The following is a 24,844-nucleotide window of genomic DNA, read 5'->3' as shown; positions in this document are numbered from 1 at the left end:
GGAAGAATGTGTCAAGTGGGGTACCACAAGACTCTGTCCTAGGCCCAGTGTTGTTCAATATTTTTATAAATTATCTGGATCAGGGGGAATTGAGGGGAAACTGATCGAATTTGCCAATGACACAAAGCTAGAAGAGATAGCTAACACTAGAGAAGAGAGAGGAATCAAAAATATCTGGAAAAGCTCGAACAGTGGGTGGTGACTAACAGAATAGTATTTAACAAGGAGAAATGCAAAGTCCTATGACCGAGTCGGATTCCGCATGCCGGAGCCCGCAGTGGAATTTAACCCTGTGCCTAGCCTGTATCCGCACGTACCTGCTCTTCTTCTTCGCCGGCTGTACTGTGGATGGTCGGTACGACGAGCCGTCGGACATTGGCAGTATAGTTTTTTCTGTTAAAAAATAAATCCCATTTTTTCAAGCGTCATCGCCAGGCGATGACGCGGAATCCACGACCCTTCCGCAAAGCTGCAGAAGGGCCGCGGGTCGGACGTGTGGAATTCGCACAGAAGTAGAGCATGCGATTTTTTTCCTCCACAAGCGGAAAATTAAAATTGGTTTCCACTTGCGTAGAGGAAAAAGTTTTTTGTCATAGCATGCTTTGGGCGGTATTTGCTGCAGAATTCGGAGGCGGGCGCCTGCTTCGGATTCCACAATGCAAATCCGCCTGTGTGCAGCCAGTCTACATCTAGGGAAGAAAAATGAAAGAAGTATACACAGAATGGGAGGAATTGGGCTAAGCAGCAGCACATGTGAAGAAGACTTGGGTATACTAATAGATTACAGACTGAACATGAGTCAACAGCGTGATGAAGCAGCAAAAAAAGGCAATCACAATTCTGGGATGTATTAAGAGAAGCATAGAGTCTAGATCATGTGAGGTAATTATCTCCCTCTATTCTTCCTTACTCAGACCTCATCTGGTATACTGTGTTCAGTTCTGGGCACCACAATTCAAAAAAGGCATAGATAAACTGGTGCTTGGTCTGCAAATCATGTCCTATGAGGAAAGGTTAAAGGATCTGGTAATGTTTAGCAAAAAAGAAGGCTGAGAGGAGACATAATAGCTGTCTATAAATATCTGAAGGGCTGTCACAGTGTAGAGGGATCAGCTCTATTCTTACAGGCCCTGCACAAGGAAAGACTAGAAGCAATGGGATGAAACTGAAAGGGAGGAGACACAGATTAGATATTATAAAAAACCTTTTGACAGTGAAGTTAATCAATGAGTGGAACAGGTTGCCACGGGAGGTGGTGAGTTTTCCTTCAATGGAAATTTTCAAAGAGACTGGAGAAATATCTGTCTGGGATGATTTAGTGATCCTGCACTGAGCAGGGGGTTGGACCTGATGACCCTGGAGGTCCTTCCAACTCTACCATTCTATTTTACTTTGAGGGACATTACTCTGTTAAGTTTCACTTTCATATTAAAAAGTACACTGGTTTGTGTATTTAGATTTGCATAAAATAAGTAATCCCCTACTATTAATGTAACCAGTAAATAGTACTTACAACTCCTACAGGGAAAGCTAAGACGGCCATCATCCAGTCACGGAGAGAGATGAGCTTTATCAGCTGCCGCTCTTGTTCCCGATTGTCACTTCCTTTTGTTAGAAGACATGACAGATCAGATAAAACACAAATGCCAAAGAACACAGCCTGGATAACCTATGGAGAAACATCAATAAAATAATTAATAAAGTGACATGTTTGAGATGGCTTTGAAGAAACACTTATTATACATACACACTATTACTTTAGGGTGGCGACTTTGGCTGTGCAACATGTCCTGCTAGTTGCATCACAACTAATAAAAGTTAATGAGACAGTGTAGAAATTTAGCTGGCTTGAATTTCTGCTGTCAAGTCGCAGTAACCTGCAGGTCAAAAGGGGAACATATTCATTTTCATTACCTGCAATGTAGCAACATGACACAATGATCTTTGTCACCATGTATCTACACCTTTAAAATAGACATTAAAGTCTAGACTGAAAACAAGACAAGTAGTCACTAAAAAAGGGGTTTTCCCATAACTTACAACTGCTTCAGTGATTGGCTGCAGCAGTCATATGTCCTGGTCATCAGCAACCAGAGTAATTGCAGAGCAATTTTAAATTGTTTTGAGTGATAATCGTTGCGTGTAAATGCTTCCATCTTTCACTCTTCGGCTGAATGATGATTTTTAGATGAGCATAAAATCCATTGTTCAGCCAGAGAGTAAATAACACAGACCGCACGCTGTGTTCTCTGCAGGAGTAGCTGATTACATTGTATTCAGCTGACAGCCTATGGCAGCCCATGCAAAGACAATGCAGCTGAGTGCAAAGTCCAGACCACATGCTGGGATGTGCAAACAGCTGCTGCAGGCTCATTTATATGCAAATGAAGCTGATAAAGTGCTAATGGACATTAGTGCCGGTTAGTACGTTATGCAAAATGATCGCTAGAACTGTCAATCTTTCAGTCATTTGAAAGATTGTCTTTGTGTGTAAATGAGTCTTAAAAGTTCTGTTGGGGATTTTGTCGGAATACCATTCTAGGTGAAACAGGCATAACCGCATGCAATATACTGTGTGAATGAACCCTTAATTATAGGTTTTGAGAATAGACATCAGGGACATTCTGAAAATATGCATAAAGTAGCGTACCTTATGCCCCACCCATTTATATATATGCTCCCAAGACTACGATATTTGACCAGAACCCCTAATCGAATACTGATACCAGACCTCATAAATACAGACTCTCAGACCTGACTCCCTCTTACTACAGACCCGAGATCAGAGTCCCCCTAAAAATAGACTTCAGACCAGATATGCTTATTCTCGCATGTCCATGTCACATCATCCTATTCCTTCAATCTTCTTTGCTCCCTGAAAGCAGCACTGGAAGATTTCCTGGCTCTTTTTCCAGGAGTTTTTTTAGATGTTCTATGGTAAGTAGCAAGCATGACATTAATGTCACCCACAGTGCACTCACATATTTATACCTATACAAATATAATGCAGCTGCAAATTTGCTCACAGAAACAAATGCATATATGCACACACTGCAACAATACACTCAGTCCAGTACAGTGCACTCCAATCCCCACTGTGCCCTGACACATCATATCTGCCTGTTTCTTTAAGGCCGGATCCCTGTATGTCTAGGAGCTTCTCCTCCCCACACATTTAATATGAGAGGAGGACAAGGCAGTGTTGGAGGAGGGCTTTAACTCCTGCTGTGCAGAACAGAAAAAACGGAGAGTAAGTGGATTATGAACTCTTCTGTACTGGATGCTATCAGCACACAGACAGCTGTGTGCTGATTTTATTGCTGCTAAACAGCTTTAGAGTGGGAGGGTCAGCAGCATTAAGATTACACAAACATAGTAAGCAATTAATGATAGTTGTAAAATGATGCCCCCTCTCCTTCTGGACACCTGAATCATGTGCCCTGAAGTGCTTTGTTATAAATAATGTGAAACATATAGGGCATATTCACACAGCAAAATCAGCCTAGAAAAAGTCAGACCTCAGATTTCTGCTGTAGATCAGCATGTGAATGAGCCCCTTTAAATCTGCATCAAGAAATGACACATCCCTTTTCTTTTCCATTATGTGAATTTCAAATGCGAATGTGCAAAAATCCATTATATAGTCTATGCAAATGAAATGAATGGGATGTGGATTTGACAATGAATCAGCACAAATTTTGCTCAAATCCACATCATTGTCTACTGTGTGAATATGGACATATGCATAATGTGTCACAATTCCATGAAAATTAATACTTTATATTGACTATGTAAACTGACTAGAGATGAGCGAGCACCAAAATGCTCGGGTGCTCGTTACTCGGGACGAAATTTTCGCCATGCTCGAGGGTTCGTTTCGAGTAACGAACCCCATTGAAGTCAAAGGGCGACCCGAGCATTTTTGTATACCGCCGATGCTTGCTAAGGTTTCCATTTGTGAAAATCTGAGCAATTCAAGAAAGTGATGGGAACGACACAGCAACGGATAGGGCAGGCGAGGGGCTACATGTTGGGCTGCATCTCAAGTTCCCAGGTCCCACTATTAAGCCACAATAGTGGCAAGAGTGGGCCCCCCCCTCCCAACAACGTTTACTTCTGAAAAGCCCTCATTAGCAATGGATACCTTAGCTAAGCACCACACTACCTCCAACAAAGCACAATCACTGCCTGCATGACACTCCGCTGCCACTTCTCCTGGGTTACATGCTGCCCAACCCCCCCCCCCCGCACGACCCAGTGTCCACAGCGCACACCAAAGTGTCCCTGCGCAGCCTTCAGCTGCCCTCATGCCACACCACCCTCATGTCTATTTATAAGTGCGTCTGCCATGAGGAGGAACCGCAGGCACACACTGCAGAGGGTTGGCACGGCTAGGCAGCGACCCTCTTTAAAAGGGGCAGGGCGATAGCCCACAATGCTGTACAGAAGCAATGAGAAATATAATCCTGTGCCACGGCCATCAGGAGCTGCACACGTGGGCATAGCAATGGGGAACCTATGTGCCACACACTATTCATTCTGTCAAGGTGTCTGCATGCCCCAGTCAGACTGCGTTTTTTTTATAAATAGTCACAGGCAGGTACAACTCCGCAATGGGAATTCTGTGTGCACCCACAGCATGGCTGGCTCCCTGGAACCCACCGGCTGTACATAAATGTATCCCATTGCAGTGCCCTGGACAGCAGAGCTAACGTCAGATTAAATGCAGGTGGGCTTCGGCCCACACTGCATGCCCCAACCTGACCGGGGTTTTTAATTCATAGAAACAGGCAGGTACAACTCCCTATTGTGAAGTCCCTGTGGACCGACAGCATGGGTGGGTGCCAGGAAACCACCGGCGGTACATAAATATATCCCATTGCATTGCCCATCACAGCTAAGGTAATGTCATGTTTAATTCAGGTGGGCTTCGGCCCACACTGCATGCCCCAGTCAGACTGGGGTTCTTTATAAGTAGACACAGGCAGGTACAACTCCCTATTGTGAAGTCCGTGTGGACCGACAGCATGGGAGGGTCCCAGGAAGCCACAGGCGGTACATAAATAAATCCCATTGCATTGCCCAGCACAGCTGAGGTAATGTCATGTTTAATGCAGGTGGGCTTCGGCCCACACTGCATGCCCCAGTCAGACTGGGGTTCTTTAGAAGTGGACAAATGCAGTTACAATTCCGTGTGGACCGACAGCATGGGTGGGTGCCACGAAGCCACCGGCGGTACATAAATATATCCCATTGCAGTGCCCAGCACAGCTGATGTAACGTCAGCTTTAATGCAGGTGGGCAAAAAATTTATTGGATTACACTGTAGGCGAGGGCCCCAAAAAATTGGTGTACCAACAGTACTAATGTACATCAGAAAAATTGCCCATGCCCAACCAAGAGGGCAGGTGAAACCCATTAATCGCTTTGGTTAATGTGGCTTAATTTGTAACTAGGCCTGGAGGCAGCCCAGTTAAAATAAAAATTGGTTCAGGTGCAAGTTTCAACGCTTTAATGAGCATTGAAACGTATAAAAATTGTTTACAAAAATTATATGACTGAGCCTTGTGGGCCTAAGAAAAATTGCCCGTTCGGCGTGATTACGTGTGGTTTCAGGAGGAGGAGCAGGAGAAGGAGGAGGAATATTATACACAGATTGATGAAGCTAAAAGGTCCACGTTTTTGATGGTGGTAGAGAACAATGCTTCCATCCGCGGGTGCAGCCTACGTATTGTTTAGGTATCGCTGCTGTCCACTGGTGGAGAAGAGAAGTCTGGGGAAATCCAGGCTTTCTTCATCTTTATGAGTGTAAGCCTGTCGGCACTGTCGGTTGACAGCCGGGTACGCTTATCTGTGATGATTCCCCCAGCCGCACTAAACACCCTCTCTGACAAGACGCTAGCCGCAGGACAAGCAAGCACCTCCAGGGCATACAGCGCGAGTTCAGGCCACGTGTCCAGCTTCGACACCCAGTACTTGTAGGGAGCAGAGGCGGCACGGAGGACGGTCGTGCGATCGGCTACGTACTCCCTCACCATCCTTTTACAGTGCTCCCGCCGACTCAGCCTTGACTGGGGAGCGGTGACACAGTCTTGCTGGGGAGCCAGAAAGCTGTCAAAGGCCTTAGAGAGTGTTCCCCTGCCTGTGCTGTACATGCTGCCTGATCTCTGCGCCTCCCCTGCTACCTGGCCCTCGGAACTGCGCCTTCGGCCACTAGCGCTGTCGGATGGGAATTTTACCATCAGTTTGTCCGCCAGGGTCCTGTGGTATAGCATCACTCTCGAACCCCTTTCCTCTTCGGGTATGAGAGTGGAAAGGTTCTCCTTATACCGTGGGTCGAGCAGTGTGTACACCCAGTAATCCGTAGTGGCCAGAATGCGTGTAACGCGAGGGTCACGAGAAAGGCATCCTAACATGAAGTCAGCCATGTGTGCCAGGGTACCTGTACGCAACACATGGCTGTCCTCACTAGGAAGATCACTTTCAGGATCCTCCTCCTCTGGCCATACACGCTGAAAGGATGACAGGCAAGCAGCATGGGTACCCTCAGCAGTGGGCCAAGCTGTCTCTTCCCCCTCCTCCTCATGCTCCTCCTCCTCAACGCGCTGAGATATAGACAGGAGGGTGCTCTGACTATCCAGCGACATACTGTCTTCCCCCGCCTCTGTTTCTGAGCGCAAAGCGTCTGCCTTTATGCTTTGCAGGGAACTTCTCAAGAGGCATAGCAGAGGAATGGTGATGCTAATGATTGCAGCATCGCCGCTCAGCATCTGGGTAGACTCCTCAAAGTTTCCAAGGACCTGGCAGATGTCTGCCAACCAGGCCCACTCTTCTGTAAAGAATTGAGGAGGCTGACTCCCACTGCGCCGCCCATGTTGGAGTTGGTATTCCACTATAGCTCTACGCTGCTCATAGAGCCTGGCCAACATGTGGAGCGTAGAGTTCCACCGTGTGGGCACGTCGCACAACAGTCGGTGCACTGGCAGATGAAACCGATGTTGCAGGGTGCGCAGGGTGGCAGCGTCCGTGTGGGACTTGTGGAAATGTGCGCAGAGCCGGCGCACCTTTCTGAGCAGGTCTGACAAGCGTGGGTAGCTTTTCAGAAAGCGCTGAACCACCAAATTAAAGACGTGGGCCAGGCACGGCACGTGCGTGAGGCTGCCGAGCAGAGCCGCCACCAGGTTACGGCCGTTGTCACACACGACCATGCCCGATTAGAGGCTCAGCGGCGCAAGCCAGCCGTCGGTCTGCTCTGTCAGACCCTGCAGCAGTTCGTGGGCCGTGTGCCTCTTCTCTCCTAAGCTGAGTAGTTTCAGCACGGCCTGCTGACGCTTGCCCACCGCTGTGCTGCCGTGCCACGCGACACCGACTGCTGGCGACGTGCTGCTGCTGACACATCTTGATTGCGAGACAGAGGTTGCGTAGGAGGAGGGTGGTTTAGTGGAGGAAGCATACACCGCCGCAGATACCACCACCGAGCTGGGGCCCGCAATTCTGGGGGTGGGTAGGACGTGAGCGGTCCCAGGCTCTGACTCTGTCCCAGCCTCCACTAAATTCACCCAATGTGCCGTCAGGGAGATATAGTGGCCCTGCCCGCCTGTGCTTGTCCACGTGTCCGTTGTTAAGTGGACCTTGGCAGTAACCGCGTTGGTGAGGGCGTGTACAATGTTGCGGGAGACGTGGTCGTGCAGGGCTGGGACGGCACATCGGGAAAAGTAGTGGCGACTGGGAACTGAGTAGTGCGGGGCCGCCGCTGCCATCATACCTTTGAAAGCCTCCGTTTCCACAACCCTATACGGCAGCATCTCCAGGCTGATAAATTTGGCTATGTGCACGTTTAACGCTTGAGCGTGCGGGTGCGTGACGGCGTACTTGCGCTTGCGCTCCAACACTTGCGCTAGCGACGGCTGGACAGTGCGCTGAGAGACATTGGTGGATGGGGCCGAGGTCAGAGGAGTTGAGGGTGTGGGTGCAGGCCAGGAGACGGTAGTGCCTGTGTCCTGAGAGGGGGGTTGGATCTCAGTGGCAGGTTGGGGCACAGGGGGAGAGGCAGCGGTGCAAACCGGAGGTGGTGAACGGCCTTCGTCCCACCTTGTGGGGTGCTTGGCCATCATATGTCTGCGCATGCTGGTGGTGGTGAGGCTGTTGGTGGTGGCTCCCCGGCTGATCTTGGCGTGACAAAGGTTGCACACCACTGTTTGTCGGTCGTCTGCACTCTCAGTGAAAAACTGCCAGACCTTTGAGCACCTCGGCCTCTGCAGGGTGGCATGGCGCGAGGGGGTGCTTTGGGAAACAGTTGGTGGATTATTCGGTCTGGCCCTGCCTCTACCCCTGGCCACCGCACTGCCTCTTCCAACCTGCCCTGCTGCTGCCCTTGCCTCCCCCTCTGAAGACCTGTCCTCAGTAGGCGTAGCAAACCAGGTGGGGTCAGTCACCTCATCGTCCTGCTGCTCTTCCTCCGAATCCTCTGTGCGCTCCTCCCTCGGACTTACTCCAATTACTACTACCTGAGTGATAGACAACTGTGTCTCATCGTTATCGTCCTCCTCACCCACTGAAAGCTCTTGAGACAGTTGCCGGAAGTCCCCAGCCTCATCCCCCGGACCCCGGGAACTTTCCAAAGGTTGGGCATCGGTCACGACAAACTCCTCCAGTGGGAGAGGATTCGGAACCATTGCTGCCCATTCTGGGCAGGGGCCCGAGAACAGTTCCTGGGAGTCTGCCTGCTCCTCAGAATGTGTCATTGTAATGGAGTGAGGAGGCTGGGAGGAAAGAGGAGCAGCAGCAAGAGGATTCAGAGTTGCAGCAGTGGACGGCGCAGAATTCTGGGTGGTCGATAGATTGCTGGATGCACTTTCTGCCATCCACGACAGGACCTGCTCACACTGCTCATTTTCTAATAAAGGTCTACCGCGTGGACCCATTAATTGTGAGATGAATGTGGGGACACCAGAAACGTGCCTCTCTCCTAATCCCGCAGCAGTCGGCTGTGATACACCTGGATCAGGAGCTCAGCCTGTACCCACACCCTGACTTGGGCCTCCGCGTCCTCGCCCGCGTCCACGTCCTCTAGGCCTACCCCTACCCCTCAGCATGGTGTATTACCAGTAGTGCAGAAACAGAACGCTGTAATTAAATGTGCCGCTTATTGGCCTGTGGTTGGAGGCTGACTTCGCTTACGGAACGCACAGCAGAGGCAGGAAAGAATTTTGCGCAAGGCTGTAACACTTAGCTGGCTGCGTATGAATTAGGACAACTACCCCCAGCAGAGACACAGTACAGTCAGGACAGTCACAGGCAGCCCAAATAGATTTTGTTTCCAAAATTGTTTTGGAAAAGCCCACTGCCTATATAGACTGGATATGTCTTTCACTGTCCCTGCCTCACCACCACTACTGGCCGTGGACTATGTAAAATTACTGCAGGACGCAATGCTCTGGACGCAATGCTCTGCACGGCCGATATACAAAAAAAAATAAAAATGTGCAACACTGCAAAAAGGAGCCTCAACAGTACTGCACACGGTCAGATGTGGCCCTAAGAAGGACCGTTGGGGTTCTTGAAGCCTAAAATCAATCCTAACACTCTCCCTATAGCAGCTCCGGCATCAGCAGCACTTTCCCTGAACTATGTCAGAATGCATCTGTGGCGAGCCGCGGGAGGGGCCGATTTATATACTCGGGTGACACCTGTCTCCCCAGCCACTCACTGCAGGGGGGTGGTATAGGGCTTGAACGTCGCAGGGGGAAGTTGTAATGCCTTCCCTGTCTTTCTATTGGCCAGAAAAGTGCGCTAACGTCTCAGAGATGAAAGTGAAAGTAACTCGAACATCGCGTGGTGCTCGCCTCTAGTAACGAGCATCTCGAACACGCTAATACTCGAACGAGTATCAAGCTCAGACGAGTACGTTCGCTCATCTCTAAAAGTGACATAAATGATTTATACAAGGTAAAAAGAGGCAGCGATCAATAAATCCAATACCTTTATTAGGGTAAAAATACAATTCAATCATTCATATTGTGGCTTTAAAGGATTCAGTTAATTAAAAATGTTAATAAAAACAAAATTTTACCATGCCTCTCGGGTAGGAAGGTTTTTAATAATTTAAGAGAGGTTTGATTAAGAGCATAATCATAAACTATTAATAAAGCATGTGTTCTGAAGAAAGAAATAATGTACTAAAATACCTAATATATATCTTTATGTAGCAGAGTGATTATGATGAACCATGAAAATCATTGATTCAAAGTAATATGCCTGCTTAAATATTATTTTTTTTGCTTTATACAGACTAATGTCACCTGAAAAGGAAACACATAAAAAATGCTCCTCAAGCCCGTGGTCAGAGAAGCGTGTTTTTTTGCGCGCCTATGTGCGCAAAAAAAAAAGTGCTCCATGGATGTGCAAAATGCGTGTGAACAAATGCATTGGCACTCGCATGTCTTATCTTTTGCAGGTGCCAATGGTTCTAATAGACGCGTTTTTTTTCCTTCACCCACAGGTGCGCAAAAAAACAATGCTCCTCTGACCGCGAACTTAGACATTAGTGTCAGATATGCAAAGTCAGATACAGTACATCAATATAAGCCACTTTATAATGTAATGGAATAGAGAACTGTTATGAGACAAGCACTTTGTTTAACAACTTTAGGCCCAATGTCCACATGTGGATATGATTTATAAAATCCACGCGTGGCCCCCGCACAGGAGTTCCGTACGTCTTGCTGCCCATAGGGATGCATTAGCATCCATAGGGCAGCTAAAAGCATACGGATGGGATTTCTTCCGGGTGAGGGGGTCGCATGCGCGGGAAGAAGTTGCAGCATGCTCCATTTCCCTGCGGGTCTCCCATACGGACAGCTCCCGCTGCTTCCATTGAAACCTATGGAAGCCGTCCGTATCCGCAGCACAGACGCAGCTTTTTTTGTGCTGTTCCACGGATACGTGGGAGAGCAGGAGATTTAAAAAGAAAATAGTGTGCAAGGCACTTGTGCGTGGCACGCTGCCTGCGTGCCGAGCACATCCGCCTGCCGGAAGAAGATCTGGCCTGCACTGAGGAGAGCCGCAGCGTCCAGAGAGGTAAGTATAATGTATTTTTCTTCTCCATAACCGCAGGCATGCATGGATTTCACTGCATGATACAGCAGTGAAATCCATGCGTGCAAGTTGACATGAGGCCTTACACTTAAGCCTAATGTCCACGCAGAATCCCGCCGCGGATCCCTCCTTTTCTGCAGACATGAGGCCAGAAAATACTTCATGCTTACCTGTCCGGACGCTGCGGATCTCCCCTACGTCACGGCCGGATCTTCTTTCTTCGGCTCGGCGGATGCGCTCGGCATGCGATGTGCACATATTTTTGGGAATTCCTGCTTTCCTGCGGTTCCGCGGCAGAGCAGAAAATCAGCTGCGGATGTGCCGTGGATACGGACGGCTTCCATAGGCTTCAATGGAGGCCGCGGAAGCCGTCCATGCGGCAGACCCGCAGGAAAATGGAGCATGCTGCGATTTCTTTCTGTGTGTGCGACCCGCACGACGGGAAGGAATCCAATCCGCATGCTTTTAGCTGCCCTACGGATGCTAATGCATCCCTATGGGCAGCAAGACGCAGTGCGGGGGTCTTAAACATGAGTTAGGAGAATGCACTTCCCTCATTGTTATGTTATAGGGGTTGAAGTGATGACAGCTCAGAAAGCAGCAATTTTACATTTTTACTCCATCAGGCTTTTAATGATAATGTTGCATTTTACATTTTCAGGTCATGTGGATGGAAACTTTAAGAAAGTTTTGCGAGTTATAAAATAACCACTGTTTTGGAAATTCCAGCACGATTACATCTGAGAGGAGACGTCACCCGGCCAGAAGGCCCAGTGATGTCCTTTAAACTTGTCGTGTGGGCTTTTAATGTATAAGCCCCCAGTAGGTTTACAGGATGTCATCTGTGATGCCCCTGCCAGGCCTTCTATTGGCTGCAGCAGTCACATGGGTAAACAATAGAGATGAGCGAGCATACTCGTCCGAGCTTGATGCTCGTTCGAGTATTAGGGTGCTCAAGATGCTCGTTACTTGAGACGAGCACCACGCGGTACTCGTCTCGATTAAACGAGCACTGACCATTGAATTCAGCCGGCAATACAGCCGGCTCCATTGAAAGCAATGGGCTGCCGGCGATCGCGGGATGAATTGTCGGGAAGGGGTTAAATATATAAGCCCTTCCCTGCAATTCATCCAGAAATGTGTAAAAATAAAAAAAATATATATACTCACCTGGTCCCGGCAGACGGAGTTCAGCGCGGCCAGCGGCAGTCCTCCTGAACTGCTCTGAACAGCTGTGAGTAGTATTCAGCAGCCGGGGATTTAAAATCCCCGCCTGCTGAATGAGCTGCCTCTAATTGGTCACAGCCTGACCAATCAGAGGCAGATCTCACTCACACACCCATTCATGAATTCATGAATGGGTGAGTGACTGCTGCCTCTCATCTGATTGGTCCCGCTGGTCCCGTATGATGTAGTTAACCGTTTAGTCGTTCACAACCCTTGGCGACACTAAAGGTGAGCTCCCTTCATGTGTTTCGGTTTTCACTGCTTCTTTCAGTTCGTTAATATCTATGCTTGTATCAGCTTTGACAGTATCAAGCCATTGTGTTTTTTTGGTGGCCAGGTCTCCTTTTGATGTTTACGTACAGTAATTTAAAGTTGTCCGTATATAAAAAAAAATGGAAATTGAAAATGCGTGCTTCTTGCTTCACAAGACAATTAGGTAGTACTATTTGTTGGTTCAATGTGAATCTGTTATTTTTGTGAATTTGTGTGTGTGAGTGTAAAGGGTCCGTGAATGTGATATATATATATATATATATATATATATATATATATATATATATATATAAAATGTGTGTGGTCTTAGCACTTGATCTGAAGTGTGAAAGATGTGCTTAAACAGAAAGCTGGACTACAAGGGGTGGAGATGGATGATGTAAGGAGAGGGAGGGTAGAAGAGTTCTTAATTGTTTTGCCCCTCCTCAATACAGACGAGCCAAAAAAAAAGCGTTTATACGTTCTTGATGTGTAAAACACAAGTACATAGAGTATTCAAAATATTGGGTTCTACCTATTTGAATAATATTGAAGTATGATACTAAGTTGAGATAATACACACTTGACAAACCTGATGTGTGTATTGCAAACAGCATCAAATTAATAAAAATCTGCTTAACGGGTATCACTTTTCCAATGTGGGTAAATTTATGATGTTAGAGATCTGCTCAGTCAACTTAGTAGGGCAGACATACTTAGTAATACAAGCAGTAATTGAATATCCCCCAAATGGTATTAGGCCTTTAATGAACCAGCAGTTAACCACCATTTGTGCAGCTCCTATGGTTACAGATAGTAAATTATTCCCCTATCTGCAACACGATTTTACGCAGGTATCAGAGAAGTTGTGGGCCCCCTTACTGTCAGGATTCACTACTTATGAGACCGCCTTACTGGCATTCTCACATCACAATAGTTCTAAATACAGCTTCACTCCTTCTGCTGAATTTGGAAATGGGGCGGCAGAGCAGAGCAGGACATTGAATCTCAAGACCATGATTATCTGGAACAAAAAAAGTGAAACTAAGGGTCTTGAAAATGTAGTTTAAACTCCTATTCCAAATGTAGATATTAACGCATAGCATTCTAACACAGTTCCTCATTGGGGACACTGCACCTGTAAATCCGCTTGGGGAGGATGTGCTACAAGCTTTGCAAGCCACTATCCACTTCCCACCCGCTGTCACTGTTCCCCTCGGCTCTGAGGTGCATGAACAGTTTATTTGCTTAGTAAAAGCTTTTGTCTTCTTAGAAAAAGCTAATAAATGCACGCCCCCTGCAGATATAGCCCAGCTTACTTATGTCCCACAGACGCTATGGGCAACTAGCAAGATAGATATTGGGAAGCTTTCAGTCCCACCTGTCTGTGTTTCCTCACATGACTTAGCACCCTCTGAGCCCTGCACAAGAGACAGTCATTGAAGTAGAAGAGGTAGATCTTCAACCCTACTCTAGTCCCCCCAGAGGCTGACTAGTCTACATACAGCAGAAGAATGAGGATTACCTTTATACTATTATTATGTCTTATACAATGTGAAAAAGGATCGGTAAAAAGGATGCGTAGTGACGCATGTATCATAAATACTTGCTATGGGCAGGTGAACACTAGAACCTTAGTGAATGATACATATTAACACGGTAGAAAATTGGTCCAGAGCGTACGATGTCCTGCTCTTTGGATGACAATTTGTCTGGAATCCTAAATCACATGGTAGTAGCCATGCCAATTTTGTGTTACCACATGATGGTCTGTCATAAACAGTAAGTCCTGAACACACACTTTTTAAGAGAGCTGCGGATAACTGGCCAAGGCCAAATGGTGAGCCTCATGTAATGTCCATGGGTATGGCTAACAGGATGGTTTATTTGCTCACGCATAGTATGGGGATAAGTTAGTGAAAGCTACAGACTGTCTAGATTATCAACTTTTGACAGTATTGGGGCTAGTTAATCAAACTAATGCAATACAAGCTTGATTGATTGTTGTTATTAACCAATATATAATAATGCTAGATTGCCTTACTGCTGTCCAGGGTGGAATGTGTCTAATAATAGGGCCCACCTGCTGTCATTATATAGATCCGAAGGATAATATGCATGTATGACCCAGTTTACAAGTTGTTAAAGAAATGAGAGACAAGTAGTTGAAGGAACACAAGCAAGAAGATCCCTGGTGAAGTGACTCTTTTCCATGTTAATCCAACAGATTGATTCAAGTCGAAAGGAGGATGGGTTATGGGTATAATACAAGTTATCCTCCCAATATTGCTGATACTGCCTGCAGTCTATTTAGGTTTTAAGCTATTGTTGTATTGTGTTCCACAAGCTTTACAGGTATGTACGTAAAAACAGATAGGGAAAGTATTCAACAACAAACAGCAAGTTCTACTTCTCCAAACAGTTATCCGAATTAATCTTAAGGGAATGTAATGTGTTGTGATGTATTTTCCTTATCCTGGATTTTAACTAACTGTAGGAAGGGATAATGCAGAAGATAGGGACAGGGTGGTGACATGGGCATGCATCCTTGCACAAGTAATTATTATGGCAAAGATGACAGTTAGGGTTCCCTGTAGTTGTAAGGGAAAGACTCTAGGAAATCATGATAGAAAAGTTAAAATTGAAGTGCTAGTCGCCCACTCAGGTTGTATTCAAGGAAATTGTAACCCTCTTAATTTCATAATCTTTAATTCTTCTATGCCCAGATGGGCACAGGGTGGTAAAAGATGGGGCTACTTATCGAGGGAACGGGAATAGACCGCAAGACCATGATATATTTTAAGATCATTACCGTTAGTCGTAAAAGTAATTCCCATAATGTGTTTCATTCTTAGTATGAAGGAATGCAGAAAGAGATTCCTATCTCCAGCACTGCTAGAAATAAGTTTTAGGAGCTGGCAGAGAATATAGCAGATACTATGAACGTCACTTTGTGCTATTTTTACAGAGAATATAGCAGATACTATGAACGTCACTTAGTGCTATTTTTGCAGATTAACTAATATGGGTAATCCATGGCCATGGGAAACAAAGGAATTATATCTTGATCTAACATTTAACCCCTTGAGTGGCAGGTTTCCTACCACCCTGTCGTGCCCACCAGGGCAGGTTTTTTAAAATGGTCTAATCATTGAATTTCAACTAATTTTGCGTCTCAAGAGCCATAACTTTTTCATTTTTCCATTGACATGGCCATATGAGGGCTTGTTTTTTGCGGGACAAGTTGTGATTTTTTAAACAGGGGGAGGAAAAAAAGAAATGGGGAAAAAAGAAAAAAAGGGGCCATGTAATTAAGGGGTTAAATAATGTATTAACTTCCTTCTCTGGGTCATAATGACGCACACGGATACCACATGTGTGATTGTATTTTTGATTTTTTACAAAGTAAAGGGAGACAAGTGTTTTTTTTTTAATTTTTTTTAAATTTTTTATTTCTTTTTGTCCCTTTAGGGGACTTCCACAGGGACTCATCAGGACCCCTGATCACATTCCGGGGGTCCGATGGTGACAGCCCTTTACATGCTGCAGTGACAACCCTTTACATGCTGCAGTCACATAGACTGCAGCATGTAAAGCGTTAACACAGCAGAGATCGGAGGTTTTCTCTGATCTCTGATCTCTGCTGTAAGAGCTAGTACCTAGCTGTCCTCTGACAGCTAACAACCAGCTCTCCCTGCCACAGAGACCATCGGCTTGCTTCTGACAAGCCGATGGTCTCTATGGCAACCTGTAAACAAAGCAGGACATTGCCGACATGTCGGCAATATCTTCTGCTGGTTTTTCAAAGCCCTTGCTTTGTTCTCTGTGGGTCTGTGCAGGCAGAGCACAATGTCACAGCTTGTGGCATTGTGCTCTGCAGCTCCCATAGTGATTCATAGCCCGGAAATCTTCCGGGCTATGTTGCTATGAGCAGTGGAGCTCGTCCCGGAAATTTTCCGGGCGTGCCACTCAAGGGGTTAAATCAGAGAGGATTGCCAAAAAGGGGAAAGACTGAATGGGTTTCGGCTACTTTAATAATTGGTAAATACTATATTTCCAGAACACGGAGCGAATACAATGTCTCCTTTAGGGAACTGGCATGTATAGGTCAGATGGTACACAATGGTAGAGAGGGGAACCATTGGTGGGGAGCTCCATATCATACTCAACCGAACCCATTCCCCTTTTCAAAAGTTCAGTAAGATGGCGAGTGCCTGGAATGCTTCTAATCTAGACATCCCATGTGAGGCTTCCCAAGGTTATATGGGACATGCGGAAGAAAGGCTTACACCATACTGCTCAAAATGAGGCAGGGGTACTATAAGGCCTTCATTCTTTCTCCTGCCTATGAGACAGAGAGAATCATTGGGAGTACCAGTGTTTATAGATCTCTACATGGCAAAAAGGGGCTTAAGAATAGGTAGCTGGAAAAATGATGAAAGAATTATGCAATACTGTGACCCTGCTTCCTGGGCCGAAGATGGCTCATGTGGATATAGGACTCCTATATATATGCTGGATCGTATAATTAGATTGCAGGCAGTGGTAGAGATTTTAACCAATGAGACGGCAAAAGCTCTAAAGATACTTGAAAATAGAATAATCAGATACACTCTGAAATAGATGAGAATCGCTTGGGTTTAGACTACCAGTTAGCATATGTGGAAAATTTAACCTTACAAACTGCTGTCTCCAGATTGATGATGAAGGCAAAGTTATTGAAGAAATTACAGATAGGATACAAAAGGTAGCACATGTTTCGGTTCAGACATGGAATGGATAGAACCATAATGATTTGTTTGTGGGGTGGTTCTAAGTATAGACCCCTAGATCAAAATGATGATGCTCTATAGAAATATTGAGTATCAAATGGGGGGAAGGTAGTAGTTGGTATTTGGATAAGAAAGAGTTCTGCATGTAGGATGGTGGGTGTTGTATGTCTTTAGAGCAGGAGATGGGACAGCAATTGTAGGGCTCAAGAGTTACTGCGCCTATATAATACCGTAACACGCAGATCTCGCACATGAACAGACAAACTGCGTCAGAACAATAATAAACTAAAACATGGGAACTCTTTCTCTATCTAAATAACCCTCAAGACAGGGACCTGTCTACACGCAGGCAATTCGCCCTGACAAGGATGTACCTGACCTCGTACCCTGGTCCTTAGTTATCCCTACGTGGAACAGGGGAATAACATAAGAAACACAAACTTAGCTTTGCAATGCAGCAGGCAAATGATAGGTCCAGGATCAAGCTCTAACTGAGACCACAGTCAGAGCTAGACTGTAGATTCAACAGCAATTCAGTCCAGCATCAGCCAGACTAAATAGCTGTGGCAATTAGCCACAGGTGTGGCTAAGCATGTCTCACCTAATACCACACCCACCAGGGCCAGAAGATGAAGAACCACCTGCAAAACCTGCACCAGACTATCAGTATGGCAGCAATCGCAACAGCACCTAAGGTAGCCTCTTAACAACAAAAGGCCTTTCTCATATAATCTAAAATTAATGTTTTAGAGTCCATCAGCAGGAGGACACTGAACAATAATGGTGTGCATGGCAGGATTGCAAGGAGAAAAATACTGCTCTGTGAAAAGTACATTGCTGCCTATCTGCAGTCTGCTAAAGACTGATTGGACAAGCTAGCAGGCTATTGGAACAATGGTTTGTGGATGGATGAGACTAAAATATACCTTTTTGGCTTAAATGACAAGAGCTATGTTTAGAGAAAGAAAAACACTGCATTACAGCATAAAATCCTCATACCGTCTATGAAACACGTGGTGGTAGCATCATGGTTTGGGCCTCTTTTGCTGCCTCTGGGCCAGGACAGCATGCCATAATTGACGGAACAATGAATTCTAAAGTATACCAGCAAATTCTAAAGGAAAATGTCAGGACATCTGTCTGTGAGCTGAATCTCAAAGAGACCGTGAGTCATGCAGCAAGACAACAACCCAGAGCATACAATCATACAAGTCATTCTAAAAAATAATGGTTTAACAAGAATAAAGTTAAAATTCTGGAATGGCCCAGTCAAATTCCTGACCTTAATTGAATAGAAATGTGGAAGGACCTGAAACGAGCAGTTCATGGGAGGAAACCCACCAATATAAGGCTTAAAGCTGTTTTGTACGGAGGAGTGGTCTACAACTCCTCCAAGCTGATCTGCAGGACTAAACAATTACAGGAAATGTTCAGATGCAGTTATTGCTGCACAAGGGGGTCCCACCAGATACTAAAAGCAAAGGTTCACATACTTTTGCCAATCATAGACTTGTGACATTGGAGCAAGTATCCAAGTCTATAGTTTTGACTCATTTGTTTGATCTGGTTCTCTTTATCTACTTGTGTGTACTAGTAGTTTTAACCCCTTGAGTGGCGGGTTTCCTTCCACCCTGTCAGACCCACCAGGGCAGGTTTTTTAAATGGCCAATCATTTAATTTCAACTAATTTTGAGGTCGCGTTCCAAGAGCCATAACTTTTTCATTTGTCCATTGAAACGGACATCTTAGGGCTTGTTGTTTGCGGGACAAGTTGTACTTTTTGATGGCATCATTTTGGGGTATATATAATGTATTGCATAACTTTTGTAAAAAAATTTGTAAGGAGATTGGGGAAAAAAAAGAAATTCTGCCATTTGTTTTTTGGATTTCATTTTTACAGCGTTCAGCGTGCAGAATAAATAGTGTGATAACATTATTCTCTGAGTCAGCACGATTCTGGCAATACCACGTTTATACAGTTTTTTTATGTTTTGCTATTTTTGTACATTTAAAACATTTTTTTTTCTTAATGGTTTTCTTTTGTGTCGCCACATTCCAAGAGCCGTGTTAATGTTATTTTTCCATTGCCAGAGCTCTAGAAGGCCTTGTTGTTTGCGGGATGAACTCTAGTCTTCATTTATCTAATTTTTTGGAACATGTAAAATTTTGATCGCTTTTTATTCCATTTTTTTCTAGTGGCAAGATTAACAAAATCTGTAATTCTGGCATGTTTTTTATTTTTACTTTTCACTGCATTCTCTGCGCAGTATAAATAATGTATCAGGCCTTAGTCACACGGGCGTTTTTTCCCGCAATTTGCGGATCGCATGACGGATGCGCATCCGCAAATCGCGTGACCGGGGCCGAAAAATCGCCCGAAAATACTGCTCCTAGCCGCGTTTCAATAGAAACGGGCCAGAGCTGTCCAGCGCATTGAATTCAATGGAGCCGGCAATACAGCCGGCTCCACTGAAAGCAATGCGCTGCGGGCGATCGCGGGATGAATTGTCGGGAAGGGCTTAAATATATAAGCCCTTCCCTGCAATTTATCCAGAAATGTGTAAAAATAAAAAACAAAATATATACTCACCTTGTCCCGGCAGACGGAGTTCAGCCGCGGCCGGCGGCAGTTCTGAACTGCTCTCTCTAGTATTCAGAAGCCGGGGATTTAAAATCCCCGCCTGCTGAATGAGCTGCCTCTGATTGATGAATTCATGAATGGGTGAGTGAGTGCTGCCTCTGATTGGCTCAGCAACATAATAACCAGAAATACGGTTATTCCTCATATATAACATGGCAGCTTAGGCTGAAAATTCACCTGAAAGATCACTAAAGGTCCTCTTACACGGAAACACTGTCGGGTGCATTAGCGCCCAATAGGGACGCCGACAAATGAGAGATTTCTCACTCGGCACCCTGTGGGCAGCTGCTTGTACTGTTTCCAGTGATAATTTGGGCAATAATCGCCCCTGTAAAAGTGCATTTATGATTTAAGAAGATACTGCACACAATGTAGCGTGTGATGCTTCCCCTTTCCCAATCTGCAATCTGGATCCTTGTCACTAGTTTATGCTGCATGAATATGGTGAAACATTCCCTTTAATATGCATGTATACATTTCAACCAATTGTGAATATTGTTGACCATATACAGAATGTAATTACCGTAGCATATGGCTGCATGCTTAAGTGAAAACTGTGACAATTATTGTTAATGCCAGAAAACTTGCCGCAAAGATGATTCATACATGTAAATTGCAGCCATGGTCACATAGAGAACAGGAATGATTTATTTGTTCTGCACAGCCACCAATGTGTCTAGATAGATGTTAGAGATGGGTTAAAAAGCAGAACTCGAGCACAGAGTGAATGGCTGTATTTACAAATGAAAAACTTTAACAGCAACATGACATTAATCAGTAATGGGACGTAAATTCCTTGTGGATTACAAATAGCATTTTATCTTCGATTACAGTATACGATTTTGAAAGTTGTAATTGGAAATATTCAATCACTGAAAACGGCCATATACTTACTGACACAGGAGGGCAAATATGTGCACCACCTCAGCCTGCAGGCAGCCATACTGCCAAATGAGGGAGCCAGTTACACCTGTGGGGGAGACCGATGAGACAGCCACTCACACAACCTCCTAATGTAGAGGGGGTGGCTGCTTGGTGTATACTGGTAGCTTGGTAGCTTGGGATCCTGCATGTTGAGGTGGTACACATATTTGCCCTCCTGTGTCAGTAAGTATATGGCCGTTTTCAGTGATTGTTTTTATATTTCCCTTTCTGTGATATAATTGGAAATATTAGATTAAAAAGGTGCTACATATTTTAAAAAGGAAGATGGATGACACTGTAATTACAATATTTCATACAGTCAACCCTAAGATATTACTAAAGGCTCACTCCCACGGGCGTATGTGCTAATGTGAATGGATCAATGAAAGTCAATGTAGTTTCATGGACTCCATTCATCGCGTATTACGTGGCTGTGCATAATACGCAGTGAAACCACGCTCGTGGGAATGAGCCCTTACTTTTCACACTTCAGTACTTCAAATGTAAGATTAAGGCTATGTTCATACTAACGTTTTTTCAACTGATCCAATTTTATGGAAAACAGAAGTCTGAAATAAAATGGAAAGCATCTGTAAGCATTCCACTTACAGCAGTTTTAAGCATGTAAGTGATGGTGGCTTTTCAATGAATGTGGCTCAGTGGTTAGCACTGTTGCCTTGCAATGCTGGCCTCCTTGGTTCAAACCTCATGAAGGGCAACATCCACTTGGAAAAACTCCATATAGTTATCACCCTTGGTCAGATTTGAACCGAAAATTCCAGCACTGTTAGGCAGCAATGCTAACAACTGAGCCACCATGTTTGAAAAGAATAAACACAATGAGAATACGCAACCTCCATGCAGATGTTGTCCATAGTCAGACATGCAGATAGAACCCTTTCCAGAGGAGAAGAGAATCTTCTTCTTCTCTTTCCTCTTCAAGTCATTCTACTTCACTTTCTTCTTCTCCTTCTCCTTTCGAAAAAAGAAAAAGAAGAAGAAGAAAGAAATTGCATGGCGACTTGCTGTGCTGTGGTCTTAGGTGACGTTGGACTCCGAAGTTGGTAACGTACTCTGGAACCTATGGTGCGTTAGGGTACAATTTCAGTGTATAATCTTCCATAATTGGAATGTATTTATCTACATTATACATTTTTGTCATTCTACGTTTTATTGTATTAAATAAAGCATGAAACAGAAATGTTAAACATTCCAGAGGTATTAAAACAAAAGATGACAGCACAGGAGCCCTTGCATATAATAACTGTAGCACATGAAAGGCAGCGCTACCAGTGGAATCCAATCAGATTACACCTTTGGGTTACAAATGAAGGAATTTGCTATATGGTTGGTTACTGTTGGCAGCACTGACACTTTTTCTTACAAAGGTTATGCATAGGGGTGATGGTATTTAGCAAATTCTAAACTATTGGGGGAGATTTACTAGGCTAAACAAAACAAAATTGTAGCACATACTGAGTCTCAAAAATGTCGTACATGGTATGTGCCAAATTTATTATATGTTTCAGACATTTTTTGCACCTCACCACACAGATTTACAAAGTGTCTAGAAAAAAGCGCATGACAGAGTAGTCCCAAAAAGCAGCAGATCTATTAACCACGTGCACCATATTTTCCCACAGAATACTGGTGTGAACGAAGTTAGCCAGGTGGTGGTCCGCATGCCCTTAGAGGGTAAATGGATGGGTATGTCTTCATGAAACATCCTCTTTTTAAACTTTCAGTTGTTTTTTTTAGTTTTTAAATGTATATGCAAGCTAAGGATTTAAATAACCATTTCCAATCTAGAAGACCGCTATTATGAATACCTTATCATTTAGATTTCACATCTTGCTTTTCAAGTTATACAGTAGTTCTAGAGTTGCCATATCTCCCTAGTTTCATATGATAAAGTATATGATGTTAAGTGAAACAGGAAATATATTTCAGTAGTGCCAAGAACAGTTACTAAGGCAGCAGTAAATATTGTTTCATGCTGCTGCCGTGAATACCTTCTGTGGCTTGGGTTGGTTATTCAATGTTAAAAAGCAGGGCACTGAATATTTAAGACAGCACTGGAACTACTTACAAACACGTGATGCCAATACAGGACAAAATCATAGTCACTCAGTGACTATAAAAATATGTAGCCGTAAAATCATTATATTATATGTTAAAGTAGATCTGTTACCTGAATAGGGTGCCATGCATAAGGGTAGGATGTTACAGGGTCAGAGACTGTATGGAACATCTCACATAATTTTATCATATAGGAAGTTCTGGGGTCAGTATGAGTAACAGAGCAATCCCTTTAGACTCAAGTAGAAAACTTCTATCACTGAAGTACTAAGCTCGCAGCTAGCAGGCAGACAAATTTTTATCATTTAATCATTTAAAGGGGTTGTCCCGCGGCGAAAGTGAAAATTTTTTTTTTCACTTACCCCCGCATTCTGCCCTGTTAAAAAGAAAGCATGGGTTAGTTTTTAAAAAGCACATTGCGCTTACCTGCATCAGCGTTCTGCAGCTTCTTCTTTTCTTCTTGTAAAGATGGCGCCGCTGGTCTTCTCCCACGGTGGAACGCAGGTCTTCTCCCATGGTGCACCATGGATTTTCTTCTCCTTCCTTGCGTTCCATTGCCGATTCCAGCCTCCTGATTGGCTGGAATCGGCACACGTGACGGGGCGGAGCTACGATGACGACGCGGTGACCAGCTCTCCGGCACGAGCGGCCCCATTCACCAGCCAGAAGACCGGACTGCGCAAGCGCGTCTAATCGGGCGATTAGACGCTGAAATTAGACGGCACCATGGCGACGGGGACGCTAGCAACGGAGCAGGTAAGTGAATAACTTCCGTATGGCTCATAATTAATGCAGGATGTATATTACAAAGTGCATTAATATGGCCATACAGAAGTGTATAACCCCACTTGCTTTCGCGGGACAACCCCTTTAAGTACTTTAGTAGCCAAGGATCGAGAGATTCGTCCTTGCTACTACTGGCTATATCTCAGGCTGTACTGTCGCTAGAACATCAATCTTATTTTAGAGCCAGGAGTATTGACTTTAAACCAAGACTGAGATAGTGACTTGAGACATAATATACCTTTAACACAACAAAATAATAAAAATCCCTGTGTTACCATGCAGGGCGGCGCAGGGTCCCGCGGTTGGCACGCGCCGCTCCGGTGTCCTGGAGCTCTGGAGTTGAGGCTCTCCCGGCGGCATGGGGCAGCCAGTGTGCGGCGGCGTGGGCGTGTCCGCCCGTAGGGTGCCGCCCGCACCCATCCACCTTTCTTATGCAGCAGTGGGAGAGTCGGCTCCTCCCACTCTCCGCCCCTGGGCGGGGGCTTGCAGTTATAAGGCTGGCAGGGACCTGAGGTCACTGCCAGTTATTGGTTCTGCTAGCATCTAGTCGGTCCTGTCTGCAGCTAAGTCTCAGTTCAGCCTCTAGTTTGCCTGTCAGCTTCCATTTCCAGCTTTACTTGCTCTGTTTGTTCTGCTGGTCATTTCCATCTGCCTTCTCTGTCGGCACTCTGTTCCCCCCATCAGTTAGTCACATCTTGTTAGTCGCGAGGCCCCTAGCCAGTGCAGGGACCGCCGTCCAGTTGTCCGCCTGGGGTTAGCCAGGGCCGAGGCAAGTAGGCAGGGACAGTGGGGTGCGGGAAGATCAGGGCACCCCACCTGGCGCTCGGGGGGGCAGAGTGCCGTAAAACCCTGCCCTCCTGGTGAGGAGCGCAGGGATTTTTATTATTTTGTTGTGTTTACGTGTCCGAGGTCCTCATCCTGTGGGTTTCCCCCTTGACTCTCTCCTTGTGCCTTTTGAAGACATCTTCAGGGATTTGCGCATTGGATATTTGACAAGGTTCCCTTGGACTGGTGGTCATTTGACAGGCATTCCACACCAGGTGAGTCCCTTTTCCTATTATCAAAT

General features: G+C 45.3%; 1 protein-coding gene across 3 annotated transcripts in view; it reads right to left on the bottom strand.

Annotated features, from left to right (window-relative positions):
- The window catches only part of AIG1 (androgen induced 1), a 216,415-nt gene that overhangs the window by 122,797 nt on the left and 68,774 nt on the right, over positions 1–24,844 (bottom strand). For all 3 annotated transcript variants that reach the window (XM_066605462.1, XM_066605461.1, XM_066605463.1), the window contains exon 2: positions 1,514–1,669. In XM_066605462.1, coding sequence (XP_066461559.1) covers positions 1,514–1,669 — 156 coding nt within the window. The remainder of the gene's footprint in view (positions 1–1,513; positions 1,670–24,844) is intronic.

This window comes from Eleutherodactylus coqui, chromosome 1 (genome assembly GCF_035609145.1).
Source record: "Eleutherodactylus coqui strain aEleCoq1 chromosome 1, aEleCoq1.hap1, whole genome shotgun sequence".
NCBI lineage: Eukaryota > Metazoa > Chordata > Amphibia > Anura > Eleutherodactylidae > Eleutherodactylus > Eleutherodactylus coqui.
Note: the sequence above shows the minus strand (reverse complement) of the source record. Positions and strands in the feature narration are given on the sequence as shown.